Source organism: Gopherus flavomarginatus, chromosome 1, assembly GCF_025201925.1.
Source record: "Gopherus flavomarginatus isolate rGopFla2 chromosome 1, rGopFla2.mat.asm, whole genome shotgun sequence".
Classification (NCBI taxonomy): domain Eukaryota; kingdom Metazoa; phylum Chordata; order Testudines; family Testudinidae; genus Gopherus; species Gopherus flavomarginatus.
In genome coordinates, this window is record NC_066617.1 from 346,840,839 (window position 1) to 346,855,823 (window position 14,985).

At 47.4% G+C, this 14,985-nt stretch overlaps 1 protein-coding gene across 1 annotated transcript in view; it reads right to left on the reverse strand.

Moving 5' to 3' along the window:
* Window positions 1–9,364, reverse strand: part of MTNR1B (melatonin receptor 1B) — a 61,442-nt gene extending 52,078 nt beyond the window's left edge. Inside the window, exon 1 of the mRNA XM_050942154.1 lies at window positions 9,154–9,364. Within this exon, the coding sequence (XP_050798111.1) occupies window positions 9,154–9,364 (211 nt within the window). The remainder of the gene's footprint in view (window positions 1–9,153) is intronic.
* Window positions 9,365–14,985: the final 5,621 nt, after the last annotated feature.

The following is a 14,985-nucleotide window of genomic DNA, read 5'->3' on the forward strand; positions in this document are numbered from 1 at the left end:
AGCCAAATCGCTGCCCCATTGACCGACCTGACCAAAAAGACCCAGCCAAATGCCGTTAAGTGGACTGATGAGTGTCAAAAGGCCTTTACCCAACTTAAGGCAACGCTCATGTCTGACCCTGTGCTCAGGGCCCCGGACTTTGACAAGCCATTCCTAGTAACAACAGATGCATCTGAGCGTGGTATAGGAGCAGTGCTCATGCAGGAAGCAACAGATCACAACTTCCATCCTGTCGTGTTTCTCAGCAAGAAACTGTCTGAGAGGGAAAGTCACTGGTCAGTCAGTGAAAAGGAATGCTATGCCATTGTGTACGCCCTGGAAAAGCTACGCCCATATGTTTGGGGACGGCGGTTCCAACTACAAACTGACCATGCTGCACTAAAGTGGCTTCATACTGCCAAGGGGAACAACAAGAAACTTCTTCATTGGAGTTTAGCTCTCCAAGATTTTGATTTTGAAATTCAGCACATCACAGGAGCTTCTAACAAAGTAGCTGATGCACTCTCCCGTGAGAGTTTCCCAGAATTCAGTAGTTAAAAAGTGTTCTTAAAATGTAGAAGTCTGTTAGTTATATACTTAGGGGTATATGTAAAGGTGCATGTGTTGTATTAATCTGTTTATTTTAAAGTTCTAGAAGGAAATCGCCGCCAGTGAGCTTCCCCACTGTCTGCAATTTGGGGGGCGTGTCATAAACAGATAGCTAAGGGTTAATGTCTCTTTCACCTGAAGCACCTGACCAGAGGACCAATCAGGAAACCGGATTTTTTCAACTTTGGGTGGAGGGAATTGAGCGTCTAAGTCTTTTGTGAGTCTGCCTGCTTTCTCTGAGCTTTGGAGAAGTACTTTCTACTTTCTAGTCTTCTGTTTCTAAGTTTAAGGACAAAGAGATCAGATAGTAAGTTCTATGGTTTCTTTTCTTTGGTAGTTGCATGAATATAAGTGCTGGAGTGCTTTGATTTGTATTCTTTTTGAATAAGGCTGTTTATTCAATATTCTTTTAAGCAATCGACCCTGTATTGTATCATCTTAATACAGAGAGACCATTTGTACTTATTTTTCTTTCTTTTTATATAAAGCTTTCTTTTAAGACCTGTTGGAGTTTTTCTTTACTTCAGGGAAATTGAGTCTGTACTCACCAGGGAATTGGTGGGAGGAAGAAATCGGGGAGATCTGTGTGTTGGATTACTAGCCTGATTTTGCATTCCCTCTGGGGGAATAGGAAAGTACTATTTGGTTCCAGGATTGGAAACAGAGAGGGGGAGTCAGTCTGTGTAGTTTCACAGAGCTTGTGTCTGTGTATCTCTCCAGGAGCACCTGGAGGGGGGAAGGGAAAAAGGATTATTTCCCTTTGTTGTGAGACCCAAGGGATTTGGGTCTTGGGGTCCCCAGGGAAGGTTTTTCAGGGGGACCAGAGTGCCCCAAAACACTCTAATTTTTGGGTGGTGGCAGCAGGTACCAGGTCCAAGCTGGTAACTAAGCTTGGAGGTTTTCATGCTAACCCCCATATTTTGGACGCTAAGGTCCAAATCTGGGACTAAGGTTATAACATATGCCTTTTATGACTCGACTGTAGCTGTTTAAATAGCCTCCGTGTTGAGTCTAAGGAGTTTAATGTCCTTATTTTCAATGTTAGGGTCTTTTTGACTAGCTTCCTCTTTAAAAAATAATTAAAAATAAAGGATCAGATCCTCAGCTGATGTAAATTGGTGTATATCTATTTACTGTAATGAAGTTATGCTGATTTATGCCAGCTCTAGTTTTTGGCACAAAATAAATAAAGTTTGGTCAAAGTGTTAGCTTTTGATACACACCCTTCTCCAGCAACATTGAAGTGGATTATATTGTTATCACTGGGTGAAATCTTAGCCCTTTGAAGTTAATGGCAAAACTCCCATAGGGCAAAGATTTCAGTCATTATCACTTAGGCCTAGATCTTGAAAAGTATTTAGGCACCCAATGCTCATTAAAATTAATGTCTCAAAACCAGTGACTCAACCGTAGTTACTTTTTGAACCAGCTGACATGGAAGAGGGAATCTTCTCCCATCCCACTGGGAATCTTCTCCCATCCCATCTCCCAGAAAACAGAGACGTACTGTGTTTAGCTTACTAACGATGGGTAGAAAGAGTGGGCTGGTGGGGAAAGAAGGGAGAGAGTCTTGATGGAGGGAGGAAAGGGAGAGAAACAGAATGCTGTAAGGGATCAGTGTTTTGGGGATGGGAAGGGGTGAGTGAAGGACACGTGGGGGAATGTAGAAGTGAGATGACAGATTGATGTTGATGGCTAGAAAAGAGTAGCAGTACAATTGAGTGGGTAAGAAAGGACAGGTGCAGAGAGCCTGGGGTGGGGAAAAGGAAAGGCGATACAGAGAGTGGAAATTAGATGTGAGAGAGAACATGGAAAAGAAGGGAGAGAACACAATGCAGGGGAAAAATGAAGGGAGATGTAGGGAGAAATGAGGAATAAGGGAAGGCTACAAATCATAATGGAGGAGAATATACACCCGTATGTAAAGAAAAAGGAAAGAATGTGGTGTGAATGATGAGAAATGGGAAAATGAAGAAGAAAAGCACAAGTCACAATTACATTTTTTAAAGTTTATTTAGTAGGAAGTTGAATGCCAAAATTGTTAAAATACCATGTGCAGGAATGTTTTATTTTCTACAGATGTGTATATATTTACATATAGAAATAACCGTTTATGCAGACATGTACATAATATGTGTATATATAGATATATAATTACATGTCAGGGGTGTAGGGGGTGCCCAGGGAGGGGTGGTACCTCTGATGGGGGGACTTGTCGTAACCCTTCGGGGGTGGTCTGTCCACTTTGGTCCCCACCAGTCACTCAGCTCTCACTTGTGGCTCCAAGTAGCTGCAGCATGCGCAGTGGCCACACCCCGGGCAACGGCTTCAACAGGTCGGCTAAACCAGGTGAGTGTAACTGATGGGTCTCAAACCCTCAGTGAATTAGGGATATGCCTACCCTGCATGCGACGTCAGTTCCGGCGGACTGGGTGAAAGAGATCACTAAGATCTAACAGCCAAGAAGGCGGTTCTGCAACGCTTTGTGGACAGCAAAGGGTTTGATGAGGCACGAAAAATGTCAGGGCCATCCACTGCAACCAAAGAAGTTACCAGTCATGACGATTTTTCGTATCATTGGTATCTGGCTTCTAAGGTCGAGAGAGTGGGATTGCTCCCGTGCAACGGCTCTACCACTTAAAAAGCTTTCATGCACAGGTCCTGTGCAAATCATCATTTGACATCATCGGATTGATGGACTACCAAGAATTAATTACATGTCTATATACACCAGTGTTCTGATGACTCGGGGAGGGAAGAATGGAGGAAAGAGTGGAATTATTATTATTTATATAGTAGTAGCTTCTAGATACCCCAATCTAGATTGGAGTTCCATTGTGCTAGCTGCTGCTTATGAGCCTGTCTCTGTCTTTGTCTCTCTCATCTCGAGAGCACTAGTATCTATATAAGAGCTAGTTTGGGACTGGAATAGTAGAGTTATCTATGTCTATATAAATATGGACTGAAAGTCTCAGAAGTGACTAGTGATCTTAATGAGACCTGATTTTTTAGGGTGACTGTTCAGCTGAAAATGAGGCCCCTTTAAAGATATGTCAAAATTGGAAAACAACGATTAAGGCACCCAAAATCATTAGTCACTTCTGAAAATTCAGTACATTATGTCAAACCGAAAGAAAAAGTTCGCTTTGATCTTTCCCACATATGAAGTTTTGTTTAATTTTGCAACAGGTTGGATAAAATTATTTCTCTTTCAAAATCAGACAATATAAAAGCACTAATTTCTATAAAATGAACCATTTATAGAGATCAGAAATTGCTCAGGATCTTACAAAAAGTCTGGCTACAGTTACATAACTGGACAAGTGGTGTGGAGTCATACCAATTAGATATGAATTAGTAGAAAAAGCCTTCACAAATTCACTCCCTTTCTCTCAAGCACAATTGAGAAACAGACTTCAGTATGTACATCAAGCCTGCAGTTGTAATGCTGCCCAAACTCCCAATGTAGTAGGACAGAAAGATCAGGCCCTAAAAGCATCAGTCCTAACAATGCCCCACACTTCCTTGACTCTCCTCTTCTGCTGAATATGAATACCAACCTACACTTTTCTATATAAAGGCTAATGGGGCATTTCATTTCACTCAGTTCTGTGAGCCCCATATTATACGAAGGCTGTGAAACATTTGCTTTTGATCATTCCTTAATTGTATGGTGGATGATTCATAATTAAACAATTTGTAATTATCAGGATCTTAGTAAAACCTGAGACAGAACAGTGTGTCTAAATCTGGGGGCTATGACATAATGGTGTCTTGATTCCTGAAGAGAAGGTTATTAGTGATATTAGTTAAAGTAATTGAGCTTGGGTTCTTTATTCCCTAAATCCACACTGCTTAGTCGTAACCTTCAGCTCACATCCTAAAACTCTCCCTCTGCCTCCACACAAGAGTTCACCAGCTTTTTCAGAGAAAAAGTAGTCAAGATCTGAAGTGGTCTCTCCCATTCATAGAACCACAGTGTTAGAAGGGACCACAAGGGTCATCTAGTCTAACTCCCTGCCAAGATGCAGTATTTGTTGTGTCTAAGCCATCCAAGACAGATGGCTATCCAGTTTCTTTTTGAAAAGCTCCTGTGAAGGAGCTTTCACAACTTCCCAAGGCAGTGTGTTCCATTGTCCTACTGTTCTTACAGTTAAGAAGTTTTTCCTGAGATTTAATATAAATCTGCTATGCTGTAGTTTGAACCCATTGCCTCTTGTCCTGCCTTCTGTGGCAAGAGAGAACAATTTTTCTCCATTTGTTTTATGGCAGCCTTTCAAGTATTTTAAGACTTCTATCATGTTTCCCCTGCTGCCCTTAATGTGCCCCTTTCCAAACAAAACATGCCCAGTTCCTTCAGCCTTTGCTCATAAGGATTGCATTCCATCCCTTTGATCATCTTTGTTGCTTGCCTCTGGATCCTTTTCAGTTTCTCTACATCTCTTCTATATAGTGGTGACCAAAATTCCTCCTATTTCCTCTCTTCCAGCACCCTGTCCTCCTTTTCTCCTGTCACCAACACCAAAGTTTTGGACTGCTCTCCTCCTCTAACCCTTCCACTGTCTCAGTCCCTCTTGTCTCTGACATCCATTGCCATCCACTCTCACCACCTCCTGACCTTCCCCAATATCTGACTCTCCTTTGCTCCTTCCCTTCACAATTACAAAGATGCTCAAAATCAACAAGATGAAATTCAATAAAGACAAGTGCTAAGTACTATGCTTAGGAAGAAAAGTCAAATGCACAACTATAAAATGTGGTGGCTAGGTAGTAGTACTGCTGAAAAAAGGATCTGGGAGTTGGAGTGGATCACAGATGAATATGCGTTAATGGCTGCAGTTGGGAAAAAGTCTTATCATTCTGGGTTGTATTAACAGGAGTGTTGTATGTAAGACACAGGTGTAATTGTCCCATTCTATTGACACTGGTGAGCTTCAGCTGGAGTACTGTGTCCAGTTCTGGGCACCAGACTTTCAGAAAGATGGGGACAATTTGGAGACAATACAGAGGAGAGCAACAAAAATGATAAAATTTTAGAAACCCTGACCTAGGATGAAAAGTTAAAAACACTGGGCATATTTAGACTTGAGAAAAGAACATGGGGATGGGTGGGGAAAATGTGATAAGTCTTCAGATATGTGAAGGGCTGTTACAAGAAGGATGGTGATCCATTGTTCCCCATCTCCACTGAAGGTGGGGTAAGAAATAATGAGCCTAATCTGCAGTAAGGGAGATTAGACAGTTTTTCCTAATATCTTAACTATAAGGATAGTTAAGCACTGAAATAGGCTCCAACAGAACCTTAACGCAGAGGGCTGGGCCAGATGATCTCTTCAGGTCCCTTCCAGCCTTACAGTTCTATGATTCTATAATCCTATGCTCCAGTCACTTCAAAAAGTCAACTCTTGACCCACCTATCTTTCCAACTCCTGCCTCTTCTCTCTTCTTCCCTCCATCTCCAAAGTAATTGATTCTTAGCATTCCACACCTTCTCCACTACTCCATTAATGGTGATAGTCTTGAATGTCCATCTCTCTGATTCTCCCACAGTCATCTTCACACCTTCTTTCATTCTGCATTCTACACATGGAAATCTGACTGAATTGACCCATAAGCCTCTACCTATCTCTACCCCCTCAAATCCATCCTTAAGAGTCATTTCTTCCTGATGCCTAAAAATGAATTTGTGGGACAGTCACATGTAGATAAATATTTAAGGTTAAGAAGAGAATATGTATATTGAAAATAAATGTTTATGGTGTCCCTCTCCCTGACCCTCAGCATGTTGCTTGGCCTCATGAATTGCAAACTGTTGCTAGCACTTTGTGGGCACTACTGGACCTAATAATATGCATTAATAATTCTATTATGAAAATAATGCTTGTAACTAGTGACATCTTATGATACCACCATGCACTTTGATAATTAATTTAAGTTTATTCCCACTATCATACTCACCAGTAACTTCTGTGCACTGTAAAATGAACACAGCAAACCATATCAGCCTACCTGCACAGAAGTCCTGATCATCCTTCCTCCTCTATGATCTGATGTTTCTGTCCATCTGAGCTTCACAAAGATGAGTGAACAAAGGTCTATTCATTTTCATCAACCAATGGGCACTAGTGACAGCAGTGTACTCCCAGACCCCCAGGGTTATTCAGAGCAGAACTGACATTTCTGTCAGTCTTTGGGTCATGCAAAGCTACAGTGATTCATATCTATGAGCTCTGATAAGTGATAGATCTATTTGTCTAAGGACTGGTAGGTTGTTGTGATGTTTTCTCTCCCCACTTACAGTATTTTCTCATCAGCAGAGGTACAGGTGGCCTCAGTGTAATAGGAGGAATTTTAAAATATGGAGGAATATGTCATTATCTTCCTCCTAACTAATTAGGTTTCTACATGGAGTAAAGCCCAATAGAAGCATATTGTTTTAACCATACTATATTATATGGCCTTCTAATCCACATCCTGCCCTTAAAATATAAACATGTTATCAAGTTACTAGGCAATTGATGACTAAACACAGTCATTTGCTAAAAGAAAACTGCTTTTAGATGAAAACTCAGCATCATCCCTTTTTCAGTTCAATATCTTCCTGATGGGTTATGTTCCTATATTTTCATTTTTCTGTTCCTTTGATTTATTTTTCCTACTGAAACTGATAGAGGCCAGATTCCTTTTTTAAAAATTATAATAGTATCTAAGTATTGACCAAATGATAACAGAATAGTAATGATAGCTCTGTATATTGTATTCTTTCCAATTTCATTTATTTCTGCTTCCTAGAGAAGCATTTTTTCTTTGAAAAGCAAAGGCAACCTAGTTCTTAGTGCCTCTTACTGTTCAATACAAGTCTAATCAGTATAGCTATAGGAGTTACTCGTGTCAAGTTACATAAACCAGAGTTTTGCACATCTGAAATGATCTTTGTACAAGTCTTATGCTTCAGCTGAACTACAAGAATACCATTTGTACCAGGTAAGTTAATACATAAGATAAAGAGATATTTCAGCCTTTCTTATAGTAAATGAAACCTAGTGTATTGCATTGTCAACTGGGGGGGATGCATACAGATAGTTAAAGCACCAACAATAAACATTTAATGAACTGAAATGTCATCTCTTTACACACTATTTCATTTTTTGTATTTAACACAGGGACTGAATTTTCCTCAATTCCCTTCAGTTCAAGATCTATCCACAATGAATGTGAAACAAGAAAACACTGAAAAGACCTCTGCAAAAGAAATGAACCTCCCTGAAATAGACCTGCATGCTTAAAGTACTTTAATAAAGATATATTACCAACTATATTTTATTAACAAAGGGAGGGTTCATAGCGAGGCTCCCGATGTATCTCTTTGATCTAAAATTCTTGTAGCACCAAAGCAGTCTCCCATTTAGCATAGAGATGGTATGGGGCATTCTGCGCCTAACTTGGATCTGGTCTTGACAAAGTTTTGTTACTTAGGACTGAGTTCCTTCACGTCATAAAATAATGCTATTGAAGATCTGAAGTAACAGTGCAGTCCCGGAACCGCTAGTAATGGGAACTCAAACGAGCTCGTTCCCTTCAGTTAGTGGGGATAATAACACCTTCCATTACATCCATATACCTAACCGTCGACTGAGTGCAAATATCCTATGAACAATCTAACTTTTTAGCACTTATAAATGAACTCCTGTTCGGCTGAATCAGGCTGTAGACAGCACGTAGGCGGTATAACAAAAGTCCATTGAACGACATAAAACAACAATGGGAAGTCATTCTAAAAGAGGCATGGCAAAGCAGTCCCATCTGGGTACCACTTATTTCCTCCCCCTGTCTAGTTCTGTAGGGCAAACAAATGTCTAGCCACCTGCATCTTTAGCCAACCCCAAACTGAATAAACTGCGAGGCAAACAGAAAGTTTATCAGTTACATCACCTCAAGAAATAAACACACACAGGATTCGAAAAATCCCCTTTATTTGGTGTTTAAGGATGACCAAGCAGGCGGCAGAAAACGTTGGTTAATAAATACGAAGATTACTGTGAATTTGATAAACCCGCGGACAGTGGATTGAGCCTCTCTCTCCTACACACACACTCACTGAAAAGTACCTTAGACAGGTCTGAATCTCTACAGAGATTTCCCTCCCGTTCAGTTTTGGGGAAAACTTTCAGTTAATCCTGAAACGCTATTGTATTACCCCGCATCCTTATAAAACACGGCACCACACGCCGCACTAAGATTACCCGATGCCTTGCTGCCCATTAGGAGCCAGTGCCGGGGTTAGCGGCTCGAGGACAGGGATTGGCACAAGTGTGGGGCCAGCCCAGTGCCGTGGTTTCCGGACTGAGTTGCGGGGCTCGGCAGAGTTGGGAAGTCCCGGGCAGAGCTCTGGGAGTGGCCCAGTTGAAGGGTCCAGGAGAGGCAGCGGGATAGTTTCGGGCTGAGTACCAGGCTGCCCGCTGTATAAAGCCGCCGCCCCCCACCCCAGCCGCCCCGGGCTGGGCAGCGAAGGGCTACGCCAGAGTCCAGGGCTGGCTCTAGAAGCGGCCCCGTCCAGCCTCTTACCTGAGTTCCGGAGCTTGCGGTTCTTGAAGACCGAGACGACGACCAGCAGGTTGCCCACGATGTCCACCACGGTGGTGAAGATCAGCACGCTGGACAGCGCCGGGCCCACCCAGGCCGGCCGCCGGGCCGCCGCCGCCTCCCGCCCCGCCAAGCCGAAGCCCCCTCGCCCGCCCAGCTCGCAGCAGTTCCGCAGCGAGCCATTCCCCAGCATCGCGGCCGCCCGCGCCCCCTTCTCCCGCCCGCCTCCTCCTAGCACCGGCTGGGGCGCCCCGGGCTCCCCATGGCAGCGCCGGCTGCCGCCTTCCCTCCCGCCCCGGGTGCCCAGGCGCTGCAGACTAGCGGTGCTCGGCGGCGGGTTGGGCTTTAACGGGCTGCGCTCCCCGCCCCGCTGCCTCCCCAGCAGAAGGCGCTGCGGGGCGGCGGCCGGGCGGGGCGGGAGGCAGCAAAGCCCCCCCCCCCCCGAATCCCCCATCTCTCGCCAGCCCCCGGCCCGCAGCCCCGCCAGGAGCTGGGGCAGGCGGGGAGGAGACTCAGAGCAGCCGGCCCGGTCCCTCCCGCGCTGCCCTGCCTCCCCCCCGCCCCCCCCCCCACACACACAGGCGCCCGGCGTGACTGCAAACTTTCCCGCGCGCCGCTCCCTGCAGCTCGGCTACGGCCGGGGGCGCTGGGGGGAGCCAGCGCGCCGGAGCTTTGCTGCGGGGCGGCACCTGAGCAAGGAGGGGGGCAGCGGGGTCTCGTGAACAGGGCGGCTCCGAGTGAGTTAGGAGAGATCGGGCAGGGGGGGCGGGGAAGCGGGCATGGGGAGGGAGCGTGTGTAAGGGAAGGGGATTCCGGACGGGGAGGGGAGCACATGCACAGGGGGGAGAGCAGCCATAGGGGAGGTTATCACTGACGGCGGATAGGGGAAGCATAGGGGAAAGGAGGATGCATAGAGGAGAGGGAATCAAGGGGGGGGGAGGAAGGGTGCGTAGAGGAAGGAGGCTCACGAGGGAGGGGAGGATGCCTAGGGAGGGGGGACTCACGGAGGAGGGGGACATGATCAGGGCAGTGGCAGTCAACCTTTTTTCACTTGTGGACCCCTAAAATATTTCAAATGGAAGTGCAGAGGGACCCCCTTGGAAATCTCGGTCCTAGTCTGCAGCAGCGGCATAGCCCGGTGGAGGGAACAGTGGGAGCGAGGCGCCAGCCGCTGCAGCGCTTTTACTGATGGGGCGGCGCTCCGGGTCTTCGGCGGCGGGCCCTTGACTCACTCCATGTGTCTCCGGCGGCAGGTCCTTCAGTGCTGCCAAACACACCCCGGGGCAAGGGAGGAACCCACCGCTGAAGATCCGGGGTGAGTGAAGGAGCTGCAGCTGAAGTGCTGCCAAAGACCCCGAGCACCGCCGGGTGAGTAAAATTAAAAAGGCGGCAAGAAATTGAAAAGGCGCCACTTGTGCTCAGTGGGGGAGTGGCCACTGCTCCACTTCTCTCCCCCTCTCAGCTATACTACTGGTCTGCACGGGGTGCACCAGGGGTGCACGGACCACAAGTTGAAAACCACTGGGTGAAGGGAATGGGGTGTGTGGACAAAAGGCAGAGAGCCCCAAACAGAGGGCGTGTTGGTGAGAGAGGAGTCCCAGGCCATGTCTACATCTAAAGTTTTGCAGCGCTGGTTGTTACAGCTGTATTAGTACAGCTGTATAGGGCCAGCGCTGCAGAGTGGCCACACTTACAGCAACCAGCGCTGCAAGTGGTGTTAGATGTGGCCACACTGCAGCGCTGTTGGGCGGCTTCAAGGGGGGTTCCGGGAACGCGAGAGCAAACCGGGAAAGGAGACCAGCTTCGCCGCGGTTTGCTCTCGCGTTCCGCGAACCCCCCTGCAAACCGCAGGGAAGGAGACCTGCTTGCTCGGCGGTTCGGGGAACGCGAGAGCAAACCGGGAAAGGAGACCCGCTTCGCCGCGGTTTGCTCTCTCGTTCCCGGAGCCACCCAGCAAACCGCAGGGAAGGAGACCTGCTTGCTCGGGGCTCCGGGAACGAGAGAGCAAACCGGGAAAGGAGACCCGCTTCGCCGCGGTTTGCTCTCTCGTTCCCGGAGCCACCCAGCAAACCGCAGGGAAGGAGACCTGCTTGCTCGGGGCTCCGGGAACGAGAGAGCAAACCGGGAAAGGAGACCCGCTTCGCCGCGGTTTGCTCTCTCGTTCCCGGAGCCACCCAGCAAACCGCAGGGAAGGAGACCTGCTTGCTCGGGGCTCCAGGAACGAGAGAGCAAACCGGGAAAGGAGACCCGCTTCGCCGCGGTTTGCTCTCTCGTTCCCGGAGCCACCCAGCAAACCGCAGGGAAGGAGACCTGCTTGCTCGGGGCTCCGGGAACGAGAGAGCAAACCGGGAAAGGAGACCAGCTTCGCCGCGGTTTGCTCTCGCGTTCCGCGAACCCCCCTGCAAACCGCAGGGAAGGAGACCTGCTTGCTCGGCGGTTCGGGGAACGCGAGAGCAAACCGGGAAAGGAGACCCGCTTCGCCGCGGTTTGCTCTCTCGTTCCCGGAGCCACCCAGCAAACCGCAGGGAAGGAGACCTGCTTGCTCGGGGCTCCGGGAACGAGAGAGGAAACCGGGAAAGGAGACTCGCTTCGCCGCGGTTTGCTCTCTCGTTCCCGGAGCCACCCAGCAAACCGCAGGGAAGGAGACCTGCTTGCTCGGGGCTCCGGGAACGAGAGAGCAAACCGGGAAAGGAGACCCGCTTCGCCGCGGTTTGCTCTCGCGTTCCCGGAGCCACCCAGCAAACCGCAGGGAAGGAGACCTGCTTGCTCTGGGCTCCGGGAACGAGAGAGCAAACCGGGAAAGGAGACCAGCTTGATTACCAGAGGCTTCCTCCTTCCACGGAGGTCAAGAAAAGCGCTGGTAAGTGTCTACATTGGATTACCAGCGCTGGATCACCAGCGCTGGATCCTCTACACCCGAGACAAAACGGGAGTACGGCCAGCGCTGCAAACAGGGAGTTGCAGCGCTGGTGGTGCCCTGCAGATGTGTACACCTTCAAAGTTGCAGCGCTGTAACTCCCTCACCAGCGCTGCAACTTTCTGATGTAGACAAGCCCCCAGATAGGCAGGCACCATGCAAGCTGGGGCCTGGCACCTGGTACAGTGGTAATACACAGCCAGGTGCAGGGCACTGCATGCAGCAGGGCTGGCACAGGCCTGGGGGCTGTGGCTGAGTTGGGAGTGTAGAGGATGCTGCTGCTGCTGCTGTAAGTGGGGCAGGCAGGGGTGATCGCACGCCACAAGGGGTCCGGTCCTGCTGACGTGGATGTCCCCCGCTGCTAGCAGCAGTCTCACCAGGCACTAAGCCTAGCTGTGCCTCTGGGCTGTGTGAGGGGTTGATCTTGAGCTGCAGATCCAGGGCCCTTCCTGTGAAGAAGCAGCGGGGGGGGGGGGGGGGGAAGGGGCTGCATGAGGTAGAGGAGCCTTTCTGTGTGGGATAAGTCACAGCCATGAGTGGGGGTGGCAGCAGAAGGGCCCATTATGGCGCAGCTCACTGCTGCTGGGAGAGGAAGAGTTTAAAGACAATACTCATTAGCAATAAGCCTCAGAGGTGTCGATGTCCAGGCCTCTTCTTTCCCAGGACAGTGCTGGAGCTGCATGGCACCCAGCCAGGAGTCTGAGCTTGGACATCAGGAGATGCCAGCTGAGATCCTGGGGCTTCCACATGACTCATGAGAAGAGGCTGGGTGAATAGCTGCCAAAGGAGCAATTCCTCCTTGGTTTCACTGCCTTTGACGTTTGAATGGCCTGACTAACCAAGATAAGGTAATTAAGGGCAGCAAGCAACCCTTCATCTCCTTTTTTTTAAACAGGGCAGAGCTTTGGATTTAGAGTTTATCTTAATTAAGAAGTCCATGTAATCCAGCTCTATCTATACTATCTCTGTCAGGCTTGGAGTTTCAGAACTGATTTGGCAGGAGGCGATTTTCTAAAGCAAGTCTCCCTACTAAAAGTCAGTAACTACACATGAGGCACCCAAGGAGGAGAACTTTATCTTCCTCAGGATTAGTCTAACAGCTAGAGTGAGTTAGTTGTAATGGGAAATCCCTCCTCACCTCCTGGCTCTACACCATCTGTTGTCTGGCTCTAAATGTTCCATTGCTTTCCCACCAGTTAAAGTAATTTCAGTCACTTTCTATAAAGTAATTTCAGTCACTTTCTATGGATTACGTCGGGGTACTCAACCTACAGCCCACAAGAGCATTTCATAGGGCCCACAGCCTGCTTCAATACAATATATTAATAGCTGATTCACTAGCATTTTGTCATCATGTTTACATCATTTTAGTTTACACAAGTGTGTAAATAAACAATACTGTACATAGAAACAACCTGTTTAAATACGTATGAAATAAGCTGAACTTAAAATATAAATCAATACAGGTGACTTTAAATCTTATTAAGATTTGTGGAATCTGTTTAGCCCACGCAAGATTGTGCTAAGGTTTATGTGGCCCTCATGTGTAATAAGATTGGGCACCACTGAACATAATCATTTGCTAAATATAATACAATACACACTATGTATTATTAAGTATCAGAGGGGTAGCCGTGTTAGTCTGGATCTGTAAAAGCAGCAAAGAATCCTGTGGCACCTTATAGACTAACAGACGTTTTGGAGCATGAGCTTTCGTGGGTGAATACCCACTTCTTCAGATGCATGACATTATGTATGTATTATTAGTTGTGTTACATTAATGCCAAGAGACACCACCTGAGAACAGGGCCCCATTTTGTTTGATGCTGCACAAACACTAGGGTGATATACAGTCCCTGCCCTCAGAGAGCTTACAATCTAAATAGGCATGACTTACAGAAGTGGCAAAGGTTACGCACATAGAATATCATTTGAACTATGATTACAGGAACCCAGATCTTTTCACTGCTAGTCTGATGCCCTATATACTAGGCCACATTGCCTCCTGATATGACAGTAAGATTATATACAAGATCCAGACTTGTGTGCGACTTCACTTCCCCTCCTACTCCCCAAAATTTCACAGATAAATTGATCAATGTATGATAAATAACATCCAGTGTACTCTGTGAATTTCACAAGTCACGCAGATTTGACTTTCCTGGCAGACTTTGGCTATAATTTATTTATGTTGTAGGATTCACCTCTGTTGTCAGATGTGTTGTCAGAGGCTACCGGTGTGGTGCTCTGCTGTCTCCTTGTTGGTATCACTCGGCTGCGTGCGTGTGTTCCCTCTATGTGCTGCCCCAGCTCTGCGCAGATAGTTGACACAGCAGACCCGAAGAGAACCCCCAATGACCACAGAGTCTAATAAGGTACGAAGGCACTTCGGCCAGGTTTATTGCCGTATTGGACACAATAATAGTTGCCTCTAGGTTTCTTAGCCTAATTCAGGGCATACTACGAATATGTACCCACGGTCAATGGACTCGGCTCAGTTAGTGGCGGGACTTTCCACTGCCCCCTAGGCCGGACAAAGACATCACCCCAGGGATGCATTCTTATACACAGGTACAAACAAGTTACACATCACTCCTGACGTATTGAGGTGCAACCCCTCTACGTAGCAAGGTAGAACCCCTCTACATAGTAAGGTGCCGCCTCTCACCTTGTACATGTTGGTTTGAACAAAACAACTCCATCCATCATATTACCCTTTTGCCCCTGTCATTGGGATGGGTCAGTCTGTTCCTTGTTATCTGTGTGTAACGTACAAGTATGTGAATGTTCTGATATCTAGTGTTCAGTACCTTTTAGGTACGTATCTTCTTGCAGCATCAGCCCTTTCCTTGCCAGCTTCTGTGAGCAGGGCCTGCCTCTGGCTCACAGCTTCACTT